Source organism: Phacochoerus africanus, chromosome 8 (genome assembly GCF_016906955.1).
Source record: "Phacochoerus africanus isolate WHEZ1 chromosome 8, ROS_Pafr_v1, whole genome shotgun sequence".
Lineage (NCBI taxonomy): Eukaryota > Metazoa > Chordata > Mammalia > Artiodactyla > Suidae > Phacochoerus > Phacochoerus africanus.
Window position 1 is genome coordinate 91,357,612 of NC_062551.1, and position 20,779 is coordinate 91,378,390.

The 20,779-nt window shown below is 51.2% G+C and overlaps 1 protein-coding gene across 1 annotated transcript; it reads left to right on the forward strand.

Moving 5' to 3' along the window:
- The first annotated feature begins 339 nt into the window (after positions 1–339).
- Positions 340–20,358, forward strand: TFAP2E (transcription factor AP-2 epsilon). The gene is made up of 7 exons (XM_047793312.1): positions 340–655; positions 958–1,443; positions 1,995–2,046; positions 15,129–15,351; positions 16,732–16,850; positions 17,358–17,499; positions 19,470–20,358. The coding sequence occupies exons 1-7, from the start codon at positions 629–631 to the stop codon at positions 19,750–19,752; spliced, it is 1,332 nt and encodes a 443-aa protein (XP_047649268.1). The 5' UTR covers positions 340–628; the 3' UTR covers positions 19,753–20,358.
- The last annotated feature ends 421 nt before the right edge of the window (positions 20,359–20,779 follow it).

Here is a 20,779-nt window from a genome sequence, read left to right on the forward strand (position 1 = left end):
TACAGACAAGGAACTAATACCCATTTCATAGACAAGGAAGCTGAGACCAAGGAAGACTAGTGCTTTGCTCAAAGGCAGAGATGCAATAGAGCCAAGAGCAAACCAGAGCCCTTGTTTCCCAGCCTTGAAACCTCTGTTTCAAGGCAGCTGGGAGACTAGAAGGCACTCAGAACAGCGCCTTCTAGTCAACTCAACTCTCTTTCCTTCCCAGGGGGTCGCACCAAAGCCACGCCTCCTTTTGAGCTGTCTCTGGGGACCGGGTAGAAAGCGGCCCCAGCGTGTCTCTTTAATGCGCGCCCCCGGAGGCCCCGCGCGCCCCCGCCACTATAACTGGAGTGCATGGAGCAGGCTGCGCTCAGAGGAAGAAGGGCGGGCGCTGGGCACCCGTTGACCGACTTTTTCAAGTGCGATCAGCGCCCGTCCGGCCCACGTCCCGCCCCCATGGACCCGCCCGGGGGCTCCCACTGCTGAGAACCCCATGCCTGTTGGGGTCGGGGCTGGGTTGCACCCCGCCGCCGTAAACTGATCCCCGCGGGCCGTTCAGGCTCCCCGCACCTCTTCCCGCAGCGCTCGCCGTCGGGCGAGGGCTCCGCCGCCGCCACGCCTCGCGCCCCGCGCTGCCCGCCCCATGCTGGTGCATACCTACTCCGCCATGGTGAGTCGTCTCGGGCCGAGGGGCACAGGGGCACTGGGCTGGGGATCCGGGAGCCTGAGTGCTGGACCTTCCGAACCTCCTCCTCCAACGAAATCTCGGAGGGAGGGAGTCACTGCGACTCTGCCCGCTGAGAACTGTGCGCGCTGGAGACCGCTGTACCCAGCCCAAGGCTCCCGCGCCCAAGGGTCATTCAGAGATAGACAGAACAGCAAATGGACCCTCGGGAACTGAGGAAGGTCTTTTCGGCCTGGGATCCTTTCAGCTGCTGGCGGGTCGCCTAACGCGCCCCTCTCCTTCCCCAGGAGCGCCCCGACGGGCTGGGAGCAGCAGCTGGCGGGGCCCGCCTGTCGTCTCTGCCCCAGGCAGCCTATGGGCCGGCGCCGCCGCTCTGCCACACGCCGGCCGCCGCTGCCGCCGCCGCCGACTTCCAGCCGCCCTACTTCCCGCCGCCCTACCCGCAGCCGCCACTACCCTACGGCCAGGCGTCCGACGCCGCCGCTGCCTTTCCACACCTGGCCGGGGACCCCTACGGCGGTCTGGCGCCCCTGGCACAGCCGCAGCCTCCGCAGGCCGCCTGGGCTGCGCCCCGCGCCGCCGCCCGCGCCCACGACGAGCCGCCCGGCCTGCTGGCGCCGCCCGCCCGAGCCCTGGGCCTAGACCCGCGCCGCGAGTACGCTGCCTCTGTGCCTCGGCTCCTGCACGGCCTGGCAGACGGCGCGCACGGCTTGGCCGACGCGCCCCTCGGCCTCCCCGGACTGGCGGCGCCGCCGAGCCTGGAGGACATGCAGGTGAGGCCCGAAGGGTCCGGGATGGGCCAGGACCGGCCGCGGTGGTTTAGGACTCGGCAGGAGGCAAAGAGTGACCAATACAGGAACCTGACTTGTCTCCCAGCCTGCCTCTTCTTGCCCTTGACTCTCTGAGAATGCGTCCCACGTCCTGAGTTAGATGCTGCCTGGCCTTTCAGGCCGCCTGGCATTGAGTCCATGAGCCGTGCCTGGATGGTGGCCACCCTTCTCTGAGTAAATAGGCAGGGGCCGTCTGTCTCCGCTGGGCAACGTGGGACATCTATGCCCAGTCCTGATCTCCTGGGGTAGACTGTGCCTTCAGTGAAGAAAGGTTCAAAAGTCCCTTTCTGCACTGCATGGTGAGGTAGCCAGGGCTCCAACTCAGAGCCCAGGGGAACCTTGATCCCACCAGGCCAGTTGCTGCTGGGTGGTGCGCTTTGGGTGGAGCAGACAGTACCGGGGGCAGGGATACCAGGGGCTTGGGAAGCGACAGGAGAAAAGGTCTACCACCACTCTTACCACCACCCTTACCACCACCCTGTCCTATTTTCCAGGCCATGGATGAGCCGGGAATGAGTCTCCTGGACCAGTCCGTGATCAAGAAAGGTAAGGAATGGGGTGCATCTGCCAGGGCAGAACGAGGCAAGATGGTGCAGGCCCCAGCACACAGAGCCAATTTCTTCTGTGATGGGTACCTCCCGTGCATTACCGAGCTCTGTGGTCACCCGTCACACTTCCTCGCCCAGTAGAGAGGCAGTGGAGGCTGCAGGCATGGCTAGAGCTTGGGCAGTTGCAGTGGTTGGTAAGTCAGCCCCAGATCCAACTCCTGGGGTCCTCCGGAGGCCAACCACACTCACTTGGCTGCCCTGGCAGCCAAGCTGTACAGGGGCCTGGCCTCTCCCTACCAAGGGGAGGGCACTCTTATGGATCTGGAGTTAATTTGCAAAACAAGTTAAACCGCTTCCCTCTTTCCTAAGAGGGAGTGATGGGGGTGCTAGTCCCATGGATTTTGTTAAATGATTTCCACTTTACAGAGCCTTACCCTTTCCTAGCCTGCCAGGTACTTCTGCCCTTCCCTTCACAGCAGGGCCGTAGGGGCCTTGCAGTTTCTCTAGAGAATTTTTTCTCTGTGCGGGAGCCTCTTTCAGCATTTAGGATTGGGGAAGGTGGTGTGTGAATATTTTATCAGGCTGTGTGCAGGAGGCTCAGGGCCCTGGTGTCCGTGTCTATGTGAGTTTGGGGTCCTGTACCTGTCTATATGTTCCTTTCATAGGTGTCTTTCTAGTATTTCTTGGTAAGTGTCTCTGTTGCTGTGAGTATGTGAGCGTGTCTGTTCTGCTGGTGCAATTTCTGTGCATTTGGGGGTGTATGCCAGGGTCTTTATCGTGTCCCAGATTTTGTTCTTTGGCACTGAAGATCTCTAAGCACGTAGGTTTGCTCTTTGTGTGTTTTTTTGGGGTGTTTGTGTCTCTCTGCCCTAGTAAAAGCCAGGGGTTTGAGATCTGCCCTCCAGTGGATTTCTAGACCTCTGGTCCGAGTTCCGACTTGATAGGGAAAGATGGGAAAGACAGAGACAGAGATTTAAATTTGGGGCGGATGCCAGAGAGGAATATGGAGGCACAGACAAGCCCGCTCTGCCCCATGGGATTTGGCTCGAGTTTGTTTTTCAAATGAGTGAATTCAAGCCTGGGCTCTGTTTGCCCTCCACGTGTTCTCAGATGGGGGAGGAGGGACCTGAGCGTGAGGGTGGGGGCGGGAGCTGGACTTCCAAGTGTTGAGGCTGTGTTACCTGGGGCTGGGATTTAGCTGGCTGGCCTGGAGTGTGTGTGGGGAAGATGAGGTGACAGGCCTCCTGGAACTTGGGGGAAGGGAGCTCCAGGTATCCTGGCTGTATTACCTGGAGCTGGGGGTTTGGGGAGGATACTGGGAACCCGGCTGCCTGGAGGGTGCCTGGAGTCAGGGCAGAGGTGTGTGCTCAGAGCCAGCTCATTGTTGGTATGCTCTGCCTGGGTTTAGAGGATTTTTTTGAAGCCAAGGGAAAGAGAGCGTTTGGTCTACGGTGGCAAGAGCCCACCGCTGGGCTGTGACCACCTGGAGATTCGACCTTGGTTGGGGTTCCCAGTTCCCTACTCCTCCCAGAGTTCAACGAGCTAGGGGCGCCTGGGCTCACTGACTCCCTGAGGATAGCCAGGACCCTGCATTTTGGGAAGGAGCTGCAGGATTTCTGCCCTGGGAAAGGGTAGAAAAATCAGCCGAGGCCCTGACTATTTTAAACCCCAATCCCTTGGCCAGAGCCAGGACAAGAGACTGGCCAGGAAAAGGAACTAAACTTGCCTCGAGTTGGTTTCTCTCAAAGAACATCAGTTTTCATAAATCCCGGGTCCTAGGTGTGCGCCCAGATCCCCAGAGGCGGTTCCAAGAACACTGTCAGTGGGGCCAGGACCGTCCGGGAGTTGCGCGCTGGCTCCGGCGGGTGGGGTTGGACTTGGGCGCTGGAGAGGTGCGAGACCGCCGCGGGCGCGCACCCCGGCGGTATAACAGTGTCAGCCCGTCAGTGGTCGCAGTGGAGTGTCCGCGACCTGAGCCGGGGACTGCGCCCTGGGAGCCCCGCCTTGACTCGGGCGTCGAGTCACAGTCGGGAACGACGCACCAAAGGGGAAAGAATGAGAGCCCGGGCTCCCAGCAGAAGGAAGCGCGGGGTTCCCAATACAGGAGCTTGACCTTCGGCTCGGGCTGCGAGCTTTTGGGGAGAAGAGAGAGTTCGGTGCTCTCTGGCTTTGCAAACGCCGAGACAGAGCTGATCTCTGGAAATCTAGACCTCAAGTGCATGCGCAGGTGACCCAGCTGTGTCTATATACCAGTGGCCGGGCTGGAGCCCTGCGCCCTGGAACCCTGCGCACCGGTAATTTTCGCTTGGGCCGTCCGCAGTCACTGCGGGACTCCGGCCACGCTGCCAGCCACTTGGGCGCAGTTGATTATCATCCTTCTTCGCCCCCGGGCCTTTACGAATGCCTCGAGAGGCCCCGTTGTGTCGTAAAGTCCTCTGGCACCTGCCAGGGGCGGTTGGGGACCACCCCACTCTGAGCTGGGCCCTGGAATTATGGAAAGTCGTTCTTGGCTAGCTGAAGCAAAGAATTCCTCCAGCTCCTCCTGGATCTGGCGGGAGGGGCAGCTGTGTCACCGCCGTTCGCGTCCTGGATGAAACCGAGGCAGCCCAGCTCTATTCCAGAAGCAGCCTTCCTATCGCTGGGAGGCCTAGCGTCAGGGGAAGTTGTAAAATCTTCACTACTCCAGGCGAGGGAGGGGAGGCGAAGTCCCTGCCTCATCACGCACTTGCAGGTGGGCAGGCCCTTGCAGCCAGGACAGCATAGGACCGGGATGGCAGATGGGGCTGAGGCTGACATTAAGGGAAGTTGGGTGGGGGGGAAGCCCTCTATTTTTATCCACATTTATCGCTTTCAGTTTTGCGACCTATCCTAGGGGCACAGAAAGCAGGTGGGACTGGTCAGAGAGACAGACATGGACAGGAATATTTTCCAGTCGAGAAAGATAGTGAGCAGGGGTCTGTACAGTGGCGGTGGGAGCTCAGAAGATGAGCGGTGGGTGATTGAGGTTGGAAGGCTTTGGGAAGGAGAGGCTTTAGCACAGGGCTCAGGAGGTGTTCGGGGTGTTGTTGAATGAATGAGTGATGGGTTTTAAAATTAGAGTGCACTTGAAGAGGGGTTGTCCAAAGGGCCGAGCTACTTTCACCCCACTAGGCACAGCATGCTTTGGAAAGCCAGGCAGGTATTTAAAAGGTTAATCATCTCTGTGGCTTTCAGGTTATATAGTCACAGCTGGAGGGGAGTAGTTTGGGGATGGGAATTGCAGTATCCCTCAGTCTCTCCAAGGAGAGTGGGTGGTTGCCTAATTGGGGTGGGGAATGGCTCTCTGCTAGGCTCTGTTGTCCAATTTCAAGGCGCCTCCAGGCTGATGTAAATTGTTACCCTTTCCTCCGCAATGCCTGGCTCTGGGAAAGGACAAGGAAGATGGGGAGGTTCTGGGCTTCCAAGTGAATCTACAAGCAGGGCTAGGACTGAGGTGAGGTAAGTGAGGAACTCGCCTGAGGCAAAGCTTAGGAGGGTCCCTAAAAACTCAGTAATCAAGATAAATAATATATCTTACTGCAGTGTTTTAAAAAAAATAATGCAAAAAATCCTCAATAAACAAAATGTCCAAATTTTGTGTAAAAACAGAATCTGACTCTGCACGTCTCCACCCCTGCCTCACTTGCCTCCCAAGCTACCTTTGACCCCAGAATGAGACTAAAAAACCAGTGCTTATGCAGATAGACTGTGGATTGTCCCTGGGGGCAATACAGAGCAGGGCCGTGAAGGGTAGGAGTTATATTTAAAGGAAACCCTCGAGGGAGAGGAAAGGGAGAGGGGCAAGATAAGGGTAGGGGATTAAGAAGTACAAACTACTGTGCATAAAATAAATAAGCTGCAAGAATATATTGTGCAACACGGGGAATAGAGCCAATATTTTATAACTATAAATGAAACATAACCTTTAAACATTGTGACTCATTATGTTGTACACCTGAAACTTATATAATATTGTACATCAACTATACCTCAATAATAAAAAAAAAAAAAGGTAAAAGAACCCCTCTAGCAGTTGGTGAGAACAAAACTAGCTGGTCCCGCTGGGGGTGATGAAGAGACCCTAGTAGGCTGGGAGGAGGGTCTTGACCCCTCCTGTCTGCCTTCCTCCTGTTGTCCTTTCCCCAGGCTCTGGGCCCTAAGTGTGGCCAAAGGAACCTTAGGCATCAAATCCCCTGGGGGTGCCTGTTAACAAATACAGATTTCCTGGTCTGGATCTCACATCTATTAAATGAGAATCCCTGAAAGTGTGGCCCTGGAACTTCATTTCTTAAACTGATTGATGGAAGTAAAATTTACAGACCTGAAATTCATTCATTGGAAGGGTACAATTCAATGATTTTTAGTAAATTTATAGAGTTGTGTAACAATTACCATGGTCTGTTTTAAGACCTTTCCATCACCCTCCAAAATTCCTCCATTCCCATTGTAGTTAATTCCTACTCCAAGCCTTAGACAATCTCTTATCTACTAAGTTTGCACATATTGGACATGTTACATAAATAAAACATACAGGAGTTCCCATCGTGGCGCAGTGGTTAACAAATCCGACTAGGAACCATGAAGTTGTGAACCCCTCACTCAGTGGGTTAAGGATCTGGTGTTGCCGTGAGCTGTGATGTAGGTCACAGACTCGACTCGGATCCCATGTTGCTGTGGCTGTGGTGTAGGCCAGCAGCTATGGCTCCGATTAGACCCCTAGCCTGGGAACCTCCATATCCACGGGAGTGGCCCTAGAAAAGGCAAAAAGACAAAATAATAATAATAATAATAAATAGAACATATAAATATATTGACCTTTGCATATAGCTTCTTTTATAATATTTTTGAGATTTATGTTTGTTGTAGTCTGTATCAGCAGTTCATTCCTTTGTTATTGCTTAGTAGTACTCCATGGTATAGTTGTAACACATTTTGTTTATTCATTCGTCAGTTGATGGACACTGGGGTTGTTTCCACTTTTTGGCTACGATGAATAATGCTGCTATGACCATTCACACACATGTCTTTGTGTGGACATATGTTTTCATTGCTCTTGAGTTCCTAGGACTGGAATTGCTGGATTTTATGCGAAGCTTGTGTTTAATATTTTAAAGAAACTCCCAAGCTGTTTTCTAAAGTGGCTGTAGTATTTTATATTTCCACCAGCAAGGTGTGAGGGTTCCGATTTCTCCCCATCCTCATCTGCACTTGATATGTCTGTTTTATTACAGCCATCCTGGTGGTATCTCAGTAAACTTTTGTTTGTTTTTTATTTTTAAATCTCAGTATAGTTTTAATATGCAATTTCCTAATGACTAATGATGTTGAGCACTTCTGCATGTGCTTACTAACCATTCATATATCATTTTTAGTGAAATGCCTATTCACATATTTTGATCGTTTTCTGATTGGGTTGTTTATCTTACTGTTGAATTATAAGAATTCTTTGTATACTCTGGATACACATCCCTAATAAGACATAGGATTTGCAAATATTTTCTTCAAGTCCGTGGTTTCTCTTTTCACTTCTTTTCTTTTCTTTTCCTTTTTTTTTAGGCTGCGCCCACAGCATACAAAAGTTCCCCGACCAGAGATTGAACCTATGCCACAGCAGTAACTAGAGCCACAGCAGTTAACAATGCCAGATCCCTAATCCAATGAGCCACCAGGAAACTCCTGTCTTTTAATTTTCTTAATAGTGTCTTTTTTTTTTTTTCTTTTTTGGGCTGTACCCGCGGTATATGGAAGGTCCTAGGCTAGGGGTTATATTGGAGCTGCTCCCGGCCTACACCACAGCTATAGCAACATCAGATGCAAGCTGCATCGGCAACCTACGCCACAGCTCATGGCAACACCAGATCCTTAACCCACTGATCGAGGCCAGGGATCAAACCCACATCCTTGTGGATACTAGTCAGGTTCATTTCTGCTTAGCCACAACGGGAATGCCAAAGTTTTTGATTTTGATGAAGTCCAGTTTATCATTTTCTTTTTTTTCTTTCTTTCTTTTTTTTTTTTTTTGTCTTTTTAGGGCCGCACCCTTGGCATATGGAGGTTACCAGGCTAGGGATCTAATCGGAGCTGTAGCCAGAGCCACAGCCACTCGGGATCTGAGTCGCATCTTTGACCTATACCACAGCTCACAGCAACGCTAGATCCTTAACCCACTGAGTGAGGCCAGGGATCGAACCCCAAAACCTCATGGTTCCTAGTTGGATTCGTTTCCACTGAGCCATGATGGGAACTCCAATCATTTTCTTTTTTGGACCATGCTTTTTGTGTTGTATCTCAGAACTCGGCCCAACCCAAGATTACGAAGATTTTTCTCCTGTATTTTCTTCTAGAAAGAATTGCAATTTTAACCCGCTTTCCAGGGACTTTATTGCACACTCCCCAGATTCAGTGATCAGACCATTCATCACTGTGAACAGGCGTGTAGACTTGTGAGTATGTGAGAGTCTTGTCTGATAGGTTGAATAAGTAGGAGCTCTTATGTCTGTAGGAGTGTGTACATGTGAATGGCTTTTGCATGCATGACCAGGGGGACACCATGAATAGACCTCTTCAGCCTCCAGACTCACTGTGGTATGGGAGACAAACACCAGTGTTCCTGCTTTGCAGTCTGGGCTAGCTAATTCCCACCTCCATGACTGCTCCTTCCCCAGGTCAGCTGCTTCCCTAACCTTGACCTCTAACCCTCTGTCATTTTTGAAGGAAGAAGTTCTAAGGAAAAGAGGATAGGCATGTGAGGGAAGTAACAAAATCTATAATTCATATACACAAACACATGTCTGTCATGCACCTGCATTAGCTGCATCTATGTTTGCATACATCCAGCACATACTCTGTGTTTAAATATGTCAACATGGAGTTCCCGTTGTGGCTCAGTGGGTTAAGGACCCATGTTGTCTCTGTGAGGATTCAGATTAGATCCCTGGCCTTGCTCAGTGGATTAAGGATCCAGCGTTGCCACAAGCTGCTGCATAGGTCACAGATGCAGCTCAGATCAGGTGTTGCAGTGGCTGTGGTGTAGATTGGCAGTTGCAGCTCCAATTTGACCCCTAGCCTGGGGACTTCCATATGCTGCAGATGCAGCTGTAAAAAGGACAAATATAGATATATATGAGCAGGAGCAAAAGCACTTGCATTGTCACATTCCTGTGAAACTTGAGCCACACCTGCAACCTATGCCACGGCTGTGGCAATGCTGGATCTTTAAGCCACTGCACTGGGTACTCTGTGGGTATTCTGATCCTCAGATTTTAACGAAAGTTGGGAATGGAGGAGGCTGCTGAAGGAGAGAAGGGTTTTCTGTTCCTCTGACCACTCCCTCTGACTAGGAGTCATGGGAGAGAGGACAGTCACTTTGCCTTTCTTGTTAATTTATTAATTCGTAGTTTTATTTTTTTAGGTCAAGATTGCAATATAATTTCTTTTTCTTGTTCTTTACTTTCTGGTTGTGCCCAGAGCATATGGAAGTCCCTGGGCTAGGGATTGAACCCATGCCATAGCAGCACCCCAAGCCGCAGTGACAACACCAGACCCTTAACCTGCTACACCACAAGGGAACTCTGAGGTATAATTTACATATAATTTACATTTACAGTTCACCCTTCTTAGATGCACCTTTCTATGAATTTTGACAAATGTAATCATATAGTCATGTAACCACTGAAACAAGATAAATAATTCCATCACCCCCCAAAAGTCCCCTCAAGGCAGAGCGACACAAGTGCACAGGGCTAGGAGACATTGGGGTCGGGGGAGCAAGGCTGCTATTGCATGTCCAATGTCAGTGTGTCTGTTGGGTCAGCACATTCCTGATTGTCATTCTGGGGGGAGGCCGGGATTGGGGTAAGGGAGTGAGACAGAGTCATGCAAGGTCAGGGTCAGAGCCTGCTTGTATTTAAATTTTTGAGATTTTGTCATCATGGATTTTTTTTTTTCTTTTTTTGCTTTTTGGGGCCGTACCCTTGGCATATGGAAGTTCCCAGGCTAGGGGTCAAATCAGAGCTACAGCTGCCAGCCTACATCACAGCCACAGCAACACGAGATCCAAGTGACGTCTGCAACCTGCACCACAGCTCACGGTGACACCAGATCCCTCACCCACGGAGGGAGGCCAGGGATCGAACCCGAATTCTCATGGAAACTAGTCAGATTCGTTTCCACTGTGCCACAACAGGAACTCCTCATCATGTATTTTTACGTTAATTTGTTTTCTTTTTTGGCCCTTCAGCACATGGAGTTCCTAGGCTGGGGATCAGACCTGAGCCAAAGTTGTGACCTATGCCACAGCTGCAGCCACACTGGATCCTTAATCCGCTCTGCTGGGTCAGGGATTGAACGTCCATCCCAGTGCTCCAGAGATGCCACCAATCCTGCTGTATCACAGTGGGAACTCCTTAATTTTTATTTTTAAAGATATTGTACTAAAGGAGTTCCTGTCATGGCACAGTGGAAACAAATCAGACTAGTATCCATGAGGATGCGGGTTCAATCTCTGACCTCGCTCAGTGGGTCAGTGATCTGGCATTGCTATGGCTGTGGGGTAGGCTGACAGCTGTAACTCTGATTCCACCCCTCACCTGGAAACTTCCATATGCCACAGGTGCAGTCCTCAAAAAAAAAAAAAAAAAAAAAAGGCTTAAAATACTGTTTATTTTGGAGTTCCCTGGTGGCTCAGCAGGTTAGGGATCTGGCATTGTCACTGCTGTGGTGCAGGCTGGATCCCTGGCCAGGGAACCTCTGCATGCCACAGGTGCAGCCCAGCACACATAGGATTACTGCTTATCCTGATTGCTTTGTAGTGACTTCTCAAATTTTGCACCCAAAGTGAGTACCTCACCTGCCTCACCTTTTGGCCCTGCTCTGTCGACAGGGAACTTGTTTGGGGTGTGGTGTGTGCTGCTACTTTCTCCATATCCCCCCACCTCTCCACTATTCCCATGACCTTTTGGCCCCTCCCTCATGCCTGAATTGGGACAACCCAGGGAGGTAGGATAGTTTATTATCAGTGGCTAAAAAAGGAATGATGGCCTCCTAATGACCTCTACCCTGGGCAAATCTGGGCTGTGGCCATCACTCCCCATTTCAGGTTTCAAGAACCCTTGCTTCACTCATTTATTCCACATTCACTGCCGTCTACTTATGCCAAGACCCTGCCGGCAGGCACTCCCAGTTGGTGGGGAAGACTGAAAAGGAAGCAGACAGGAGTTCAGTGTGGTAAAGACAGTGACAGAGGGGAGAGGGAGCTGGGGTCGAGGGCCCAGGAAGCTTTGCATTGAGGGTGGTGCCTGGACCAAGGCTTAGGAAGGAGAGGGCCCTGCTTAGGAAAAGGGAGAAGGGAGCCTGAGACAAAGAATGAGCCGTTCTATGGGACTTAAAGAGCTCATACCCTTGTGAGCTCGTCATCCCACAGTGTAGGTGGCACTTCACATGTTCTATTTGCTCTGTCCTGGGTTTTCACTTTTTTTGTTTGTTTGTTTTGCTTTTTAGTGCCGTACCTATGGCATATGGAGATTCCCAGGCTAGGGGTCTAATCAGAGCTACAGCTGCCGGCCTACGCCACAGCCATGGCAATACTGGATCCGAGCCACATCTTCGACCTACACCACAGCTCAAGGCAATGCTGGATCCTTAACCCACTGATGGAAGTCAAGGATCGAACCCACAATCTCATGGTGCCTAGCTGGATTTGTTTCCATTGTGCCACGACAGGAACACCTACATTTTTTAATGAGTTGCTAATGTTTTAGAAATCCAGAGATTTCACCTGGAAATCTCAAATCCTGGTCTCACCAGCAAACACCAACAATAATAACAATTAACAGGCGTTCCCTCGTGGGGCAGCAGGTTAAGGATCTGGCATTGTCACTACAGTGGCTTGCGTTGCTGCTGTGGTGTGAGTTTGTTCCCTGGCCCAGGAACTTTCACATGCCTTGGGCACAGCCAGTAAACAACAACAAAAACCAAACAAACCGAGAGTTCTGTCAATGCTGTTGTGTCCTGCACGGTAACACTCGACCAAGTAGCAGACCCCCACGTCTCACTCATTCATGTTACCTGCTGTGCTCTCCCCTTTGAAGTCTAGATCCGTGCTGTCCACTGTGGCAGCCATTGGCCATGTGTGTATTTGAAATGTTGCTAGTCCAAATTAAAATGGGCTGTAAGTGTAAAATATGCATTGAACTTCGAAGACCAAGTACAAGAAAACAACATAAGATGACTTAATAATTAAAAAAAAAATTTTTTTTGGCCGCACCTGTGGCATGTGGAAATTCCCAGTGACCTGAGCTATTACAGTGACAATGCCAGATCCTTAACCACCGTGTCACAAGAGAAGTCTGATTTTTAAAATACTGATTTTAGAAGCTCCCGCTGTGGCGAAAGGGGGTTAGCAGTGTCTTGGGAGCACTGGGAGGTGGGTTGGATCCCTGGTGCGGTGGGTTAAGGATCTGGCATTGCTGCAGCTGTGGCTTAAGTTGCGACTGTGGCTGGGATATGATCCCTGGCCTGGGAGCTCCATATGCTGTGCGGTGGCCAAAAAAAGAAAGAAAAAAGAAAAACAAATTGATTATAGGAGTTCCTGCTGTAAGCGCAATGAGTTGAGAATCTGCTTGCAGCAGCTCTGTTTGCTGTGGAGGTGTGGGTTTGATCCCTGGCCTGGTGCAGTGGGTTAAAAGGACCTAGCATTTATGCAGCTGCAGCTTGGATTCAATCCTTGGCCCAGGAACATCCATATGACATGAGTGGAGCCATAAAATAAAATACAAATTTTAACCATTAACTATATGTTTCAGTGATAATAGTTTTATATATTGGGGTAAGTAAAATATATTAAAATTGGTCTTACCAGTTGCTTCTTTTTAAAAACAGGGCTACTAGAAAATTTTAGCTTTTTTTTTTTTTTTGTATTTTCTAGAGTTGCACCTGTGACATATGGAGGTTCCCAGGCTAGAGGTCCACTTGGAGCTGTAGCCGCTAGCCTACCCCAGAGCCACAGCCACTCGGGATCTGAGTCGCATCTTCGACCTATACCACAGCTCACAGCAACGCCGGATCCTTAACCCACTGAGCAAGGCCAGGGATCGAACCTGCAACCTCATGGTTCCTAGTCGGATTCGTTAACCACTGTGCCACGATGGGAACTCCTAGAAAATTTTAACTTATACCTGTGGCTTACAGTATATTCGTATTGGTCAGTGTGGGCCGAGAGCCTAAAGGGCAGATGGTGGACCAGGCAAGAGGAGTAGGCAGGGCCTGGACCACAAAAGAGGCTGAAGGAGGGCATTATGGCAGTTAAGGATGTGAACTTTAAAGTCCATCCTCAGAGTTCAAGACCCATTTCTGCTCCTTAATGCTGTGCCATCTTAACCTCTTTGAACTTTTAGTTTCTTTATCTTGAAACGAGGATAGATAATAGCATCTTCTCCACAGAGCTGACAATGTGAAGCACTTGGTATGCCGTTGGCACTCAATGAAGGATCAATAGCATCATTTGCTCAGCTATGGACCTGGAATTTGATTCTCACGGAACAGACCAGGCACTGTCGGGGTCTCAGCTGAGGAATGATGTGTGTTCCAGAAGGATCCCTCTGGAGCAGAGGGGTGCAGAAATTCATGTGGGAAGTGAGCATCCCTGTACAGGCAGAGAAGTGGCTGCATGCAGGGCACGTGGAGAAATGAAAGCCCTAGCACATGGTGACGGATGGGATGTGGTGGGAGAGGGCAGTGAGGAGGGGAGCCTCACTGAGGCTTCTGGAGGGGTGGAGGGTTTGAATGTGGATCCAGAGAGAGAAAAGCTGGAGGGGCTCTGCTAGGCCAGGGACTGGGCCAGCTTTGCTTACTTCTGCATTCCCGAGGCTGAGCACAGTTCCAAGCACACAGGTGCTCAGCAAGTATTTGCCAGGTGACTAGAGGGCTGAGTGCTGCCTTTGAGATCACAGTCCAGGGCTTGCAATTGGCACTAAGCCTACCAGCTGCATGATCTCAGGCAGATTACTTCACCTCTCTGGGCTGCAGTCTCCTCACCTGTGAAATGGGAATAATAAATGTAGCCCCCTGGTGGGTTGTTCTGAGGATTCAGTGAGGTTATCTGTGGAAGCACATAGTATAGTGAATGCTCAGTGACTCCTGGCCAAAGCGCCCCATGTGCACCCCCCTCCCCTAATACAAGACCTTCCCTTCTCTACTGATGCTCTTACTTCCTTGAAAAAAGAGAAGCCCAAGGGGAAGTAAGTGCCTCAGTCATTCCCTTCCTCTTGAGGCTTAGGAGGAGGATGGAGGGTAGACTGCAGGAAGACCGTTCTTTTAGACCCAAGTGTGTCCGAATGGGTGTTAAAAAATAAACTTCTCAGATTCCCTTTCCCACCCCTCATAGATATTGGTAGATAATTCGAGAGCATTTGGGGGAGAGGGCTGTAGGGTGTATCTTTATTCCTGGTCTCCTTGAGCATCCCAGAGTGACTTGGCAGGAAGGGGGCCAGGGCTGGAGGCCTAATGGAGCCACACCCTCCCTGTTTGGGAATCCAAAGTCTACAGGCCCTTCACTGATCTGGGGTCACAAGTGAGCTGGGGTGTGAGGACTGGCGACTCCTTGTGATTGCACGGATCTGGATGGGCCCTGCTTCAGGACCCAGGAGTCTTGCCTCCAGCTCAGACTCTATTGCCTTATTTCCAACTCCCTCTCTGATTGTACATGCCCAAACTCCAAGGCTGCTGAAGCTGTTTGAGTTTTGACAGGGAACCAGCCTGATTCAGTGGAGGAAATGGCGGTTCAAGAGCCGGAGGACTTCGGGTTTAATTTCTACCACCCATTACCTGAGTGAGCTTGAGTGGGTCCCGTTAACTTCATTGTGCCTTAGTCTCTTCCCTTGCAGAGCAGGGAGAGTAGAACTTCCTTCTGAAAAGTGCCAGGACAGCAGATGCGGCCATGTGTGTGCAGCATGGTAGCTCAGTGCTTCTTTGACATGATCATGCTGCAACTGGCTAGTGCCCCTGTCCTGTGGTCCCTGGCTCAGTGTTGTCTCTCTCTCCCTTGCTCTCGCTTCTGCTCCACAGTCCCCATCCCCTCCAAAGCCAGCAGCCTTTCAGCTCTCTCATTGGCCAAAGACAGCTTGGTTGGTGGCATCACGAACCCAAGTGAGGTCTTCTGCTCCGTGCCAGGCCGGCTCTCTCTGCTCAGCTCGACGTCCAAGTACAAGGTGACAGTGGGGGAGGTCCAGCGGCGACTCTCACCTCCCGAATGCCTCAATGCCTCCCTCCTGGGTGGCGTCCTTCGCAGGTAGGAAGGTCAGCCCACAACTCCCTGCACAGTGCCAGGGCTAAAATCTGTGAACATTTCAGACTTTCCCAGGGGATCAGAGAGGGGCCAGCCCCATCCCAGGTCACAGCTGTCCAGATGACAGGGTCTTCTCTACCTCAGTCTCTCTGGGGTACATGCTCTGGGCACAGGCCTAGGTCCCCAGCAGCTCCCACTGGTCTATGGGCTTGGGGGCGGGGGATGGTGAGGAGCCTGGGTACAGGGAAGGGATGGAGGCCTCAGCCACATTGGGCATGATGGACAAGGTTGGGTCTGGGGAAGGGAGAGTGCCATCTTCCATAGGAAAGGTATCCCCAGGACCCTGTGCCAGTATAGGCCTCTCTGGTGTGTGTGTGTGTTTTAGGGTGGGGAGCATGAGGTCCACAGTTTGTCTTCATAGTTGTGTCTGTCTCTCTGTGCACGTCCTTGTGCTTGGGTAAGGTATTTTTTGCTTCAGGGCTATGAGTTTTGATGTATTTTGTAGTGTTTGTGTGCTTGCGTGCATGTGTGTGCGTGCATGAGTTGGGGGGGGGTAGGAAGTGGTGACCAGCAATATATGTTTTCATGAGTGTGAGTTTCTTGTGTTATTTTTAGTGGGATGTGTTAGAGTGTGTCCCACTCTGTGTGTGTGTGTGTGAGAGAGAGAGAGAGAGACTGCACGTGTACCTGCAGCTAGACACATGTATATTTGCACAAATGTACCTTTGTGTGGAGCTGCATTTGTGCAGGTGTGGGAATATCTCCTTATTCCTGGTCTCTTTGAGCATCCCGGGGGGGGCTTGTCTGAGTCTGTAAGTATCTGTACAAATGTCCCTGGGATCCTGACTTGCATGAACATGTGTCTCTGCCTCTGCCTCTGGGTGTCTGTGTCTGTCTCTATTGGTGTGGGTGTATGTCTACTCTTGGCCCTCTGTGTGTGTTCATCTGTATGTGTGTGTCTGTGTGCCCCTGGGCAGCTGTGTGTCTAACTGTGTCTCCCCATGTGTTTCTCAGTGTTTCCCCGGTGTCTCTGGGTCTGCTTGTCCCTGCGTAGCTGTGTTGGTGTGCTATGGTGGGGAGAAGGACCATAAGATGCTGGTCTATCCTGCTCCACCTTGGGCTGTCCCTGCTATTGAGAGGATTAGGGAGAAATGAGGGGTTCCTGGAGCTGGGCGCTACACCTTCCATTCCCATCTTGGCTGCAAAACCAGTGAGATTTAGAAAGAGATTGGGATCAGGTTAATAGAGGCCCAAGAGTGTCCCCAGGGCCCCCAAGCCTCAGCAGGGTTAGTGGGGGCAGCAAGGCTCTGTTGGGGGTCACTTAGCCTACATGCTTCTATTCGTCTTCATGGTGTGTATCTGTCTCTCTGTGTGCACATCAAGGGCCAAGTCCAAGAATGGGGGCCGGTGTCTGCGGGAACGGCTGGAGAAGATTGGGCTCAACCTGCCAGCTGGCCGTCGCAAGGCTGCCAATGTGACACTGCTGACCTCGCTGGTAGAGGGTGAGACCTAATGGGACATGTGTCATCTAGTGTGACTGTGTGTGACTGTCTCCAGTGCAAGATGGTGTGTTTAGTCATGTGTATTCTCGGTGCATCACATATAAGTAAGGGGTGTGTGTGATATGTGTGTTAATCTTTAAAAGTATGTGCATGCACACATATGCACATGCTGATACAATAGAGAGTGTGTGTGTGTGTGTGTGTGGCGAGGAGAGTGGCCAGTGTTTGGATGTGGTAGAGATGAGGGGATCAAAGTCCCTTACCTGGAGGTTGGTGACTCTGGGCTGGGTCACCTTGGGTTCAGGCTCTGGGATACACTGTAGGCTCAGCTCCCATCCCTGAGCTGAGCCCATCCCAGGTGGCCCCAAGGGAGAGCAGTGGGGAATGAGGAGAAAGTATCTAAAGAAGCAGGATGGCCTTGCCAGGAGCTCAAGGTTCAAGGCCATGCTCCAAGCTCAAAGATACACCTGGCTATAGTGATGGCTCATCTCTGCCTCCCCTCCCCAGGAGAGGCCGTGCACCTGGCCCGAGACTTCGGCTATGTCTGTGAGACCGAGTTCCCAGCCAAGGCAGCTGCCGAGTACCTGTGCCGACAGCATGCTGACCCTGGGGAACTGCACAGCCGCAAGAGCATGCTGCTGGCTGCCAAGTGAGTGAGGGCGCCATGCGCACGCTGTCATGGGTGCTGAGTACAGGCACATGTTGGTGCAGGGCACAGACACAGACACCAAGCGTGGGCACAATGGATACCACTTCTGTACATGCGATGTATACATGGTATATGTGGCACTACCCATGGGCACACCTGGCACAGCAGAGGCACACGTGGATACGTGAGCATCTCTGGGTTCCAGAAATTAGCAAAAACAGTGTCACAGACAGGCTTACATAGGTACCACACCCCCATACACTGCCCCATGGCACCACCAGCCCCAAGTCCATCCTGGATCTGAGATTCCCTGGCCCTGCTCCCCTGCCTGAGCCTTGCCAGTCAGCCCCTCTACTCTAGTGACCTCCATCAGGACACCAACACCCACCTGGGCCCCTGGCTTGACTCTACTTTGTCCTTCATACCTGAGCCCTCTACAAATCTCATCGATGCCTCCCTCACCACCACTCACATGCTGCCACCTCAACTCCAGTCTCCCAGTCTTACTCGTGGACCCTCACCCCAGTGCCCCTCTGTTCCCTCAGCCTCCTTGCACATGCACTGCTCCCCTATCCAAGAGCCTTCCATGGCTCCCATTGCTACTTCATTGATTTTCAAACTAGGTTCTGTGGAGATGCCTCGAGGCCTGTTTAATGAACTGGTATTCATTAAGATTTAGTTTTTTAGAAAGTGTCCCATTGCAAGAGAAAGGTTTTGAAAATCACCAACCTGTAAAGTCTAGGCTCCTTTGAGGGCCCCACAACCTGCTCTGCACAAACCCCAACCACTCCAATTGACCTACTTGCTCTCTCCTGCCCTCCTGCCCTTGGGCTTGCTCTGCTGCTTAGGACACCATCCAGTCCCCTCACCTAACGCAGTCCTTCAAATCACAATTAAGTCCTCTAGGCAGAAGTGGAATCACAGGCTCATGGGACCTTTAAGGTTGCTTGCATTGCAGCTGGAGAAACATATCTAGGGCAGGGCTCACCTCACTCATTAATCAGCTAATTCATCAAGCATTTCCTGGGTCCCAGTCATGTCTAAGATGCTGACGGGTGTCCATGGTGATGTAAAGGCGAGACATGGGCAACTGTCCTGTCTGGCCCACATGCAGCATGCACAGAGACGGGAACAAAGGCTGCAGACAAGAGCTGGATTCAAACCCCAGCCTAGTCACTTGGGCAGGTCATCTCACCTGTCTGAAACCAACCAATTTCCTCTTCCATATGATGGGGGTAATAATAACAGTGTCGATTTGTTGTGAGAATACATATAGTGTGCTTGGTACAGCATCTAGGCCTCAAATCATGTTCACTGCTATTACTTCAGTTTGGTGTTTTTTGTTGTTGTTGTTGTTTTGCTTTTTAAGGCCACACCTGTAGCATATGGAGGATCCCAGGCTAGGGGTTGAATCAGAGCTGCAGCCATAGCCACGTGGGATCCGAGCTGTGTCTGCGAACTACACCAACAGCTCTCGGTAACACCAGATCCTTAACCCACTGAGCAAGGCCAGGGATCACATCCATAACCTCATGGTTCCTAATCGGATTTGTTTCCGCTGCGCCATGACATGAATTCCTTATTTCCGTTATTTAAGGCAGATTCTAGATTGTTCCCTGATAATTTCATAGACAAAACTCTTAAAGCATTGGGTATTTTGGGTGGAGGTAGAAGTAGGAAAGAGAATCAAGGAGACTCCTGAATAAGGTAGGAATTGAGCTGGACTTTGAATGTGGGCAGGACATCCACAGAAAAAGAGATTGTAGGGTATTGGCATGTGCTGTTTATTAGCTGTGTGATATTGGGCAAATCAGTTAACATCTCTGAGCCTCACTTTTCTGTAACATGGGTATGATCATCATTTGCAGACTACTGGGTCAGCAATCATATGTACATATAAAGTGCCCAGCATGTGGTGGGTCCTTCCTTGGATGCAGACATTTGTCCTCTGACTTTCCTTCCCCCACCAGGCAGATCTGCAAGGAGTTTGCAGACTTGATGGCACAGGACCGTTCACCGCTGGGCAATAGCCGCCCAGCACTCATCCTGGAGCCCGGAGTGCAGAGCTGCCTGACACATTTCAGCCTCATCACCCATGGCTTCGGTGGGCCTGCCATCTGTGCTGCCCTCACTGCCTTCCAGAACTACTTGCTGGAGTCACTCAAGGGGCTGGACAAGATGTTTCTAAGCAGCACAGGCAGTGGGCATGGTGACACCAAGGCTTCGGAGAAGGATGCCAAACACCGGAAATAATTGCTCTCCCTACCTCATCCCTAAGGGGCTCCCAAGGCCTGAAATGAGGTCTTTGTTCCTGGGGGTGGCCTGAAAGGATTAAAAGGGGGGGTTGGAATCAAGCCAGAAAGAGAACATTCCTCCAGAAACCCCCGAATTAGGGGTTTGGGATGAAGTAATGGGAGGTGGTGTCTGGGTGGTCTGTTGCTAAGGGCCCAGGTGGCTGTCTCACATGTGCCACTTTCTGACCCTTGACTGCTGCGAAGGGCTTGGACAGGAAATTGGCATGGAAAAGCCTGATTCTTGGGGCCAGTGCTGCCTATTGGGTTCTCCTAGGGGCCAATGCCTTGCTGCTTTAAGCCAGCAGAGGGAAACTAACAAACTAGAGGTGCTACTGAGGCATTGGTACCCCCTCATTCCAGAATCTCCTACCCCCAGAAAAGGGATGCTGGCAGGAGGCCCCGGTGGGCTTTTTGGACCCCTCCAACCCTTGGAAAGAAGTAGGCAGGAGAGACCCTTGAGGAACAGAGAAGATAAAGCACAAATTGCATAACTTGAATCCAGGCTGCACTTCAGTCTTGTTGCTGTCTGTCCTATTTATTTATGTCGTAATTAAAGTTTTAAAATGTCCAGTGCAACTTATCTATCCCATTGAGGACTCCTGTTTCATTGTCTTCTGCTCATGTACCAAGATGTCCAGCTGGACCAGGATGGAGAGGTTGTCTTTGCTCTCAGAGGGCTGTGGGTGGGCTGGGAGGGAAGAAAGATGTCAGGGACATTGAGGTTGTTTGGGATTTTGTATGTGTCGTTTCTCCTGCCCTGCAGTCAGTATACCTCCCCAACTCCCAGATTGTTTTCATTATCTTAATAAAAACTTTTCATTGGATATGAAGCCTTCCCTGTCCTTCAGTCCTGGATTTGCTTCCCAAGAGGGCAAGATCACAGGATTTAGGAGGGGTTGAAGGACTGTGCCTCTAGGGGGAAACCCTTAGAAGGGGCTGTGGGCATCTCTGTGTGAGGGGGTGGGTCTATCTGGCTTGTCAGTGTG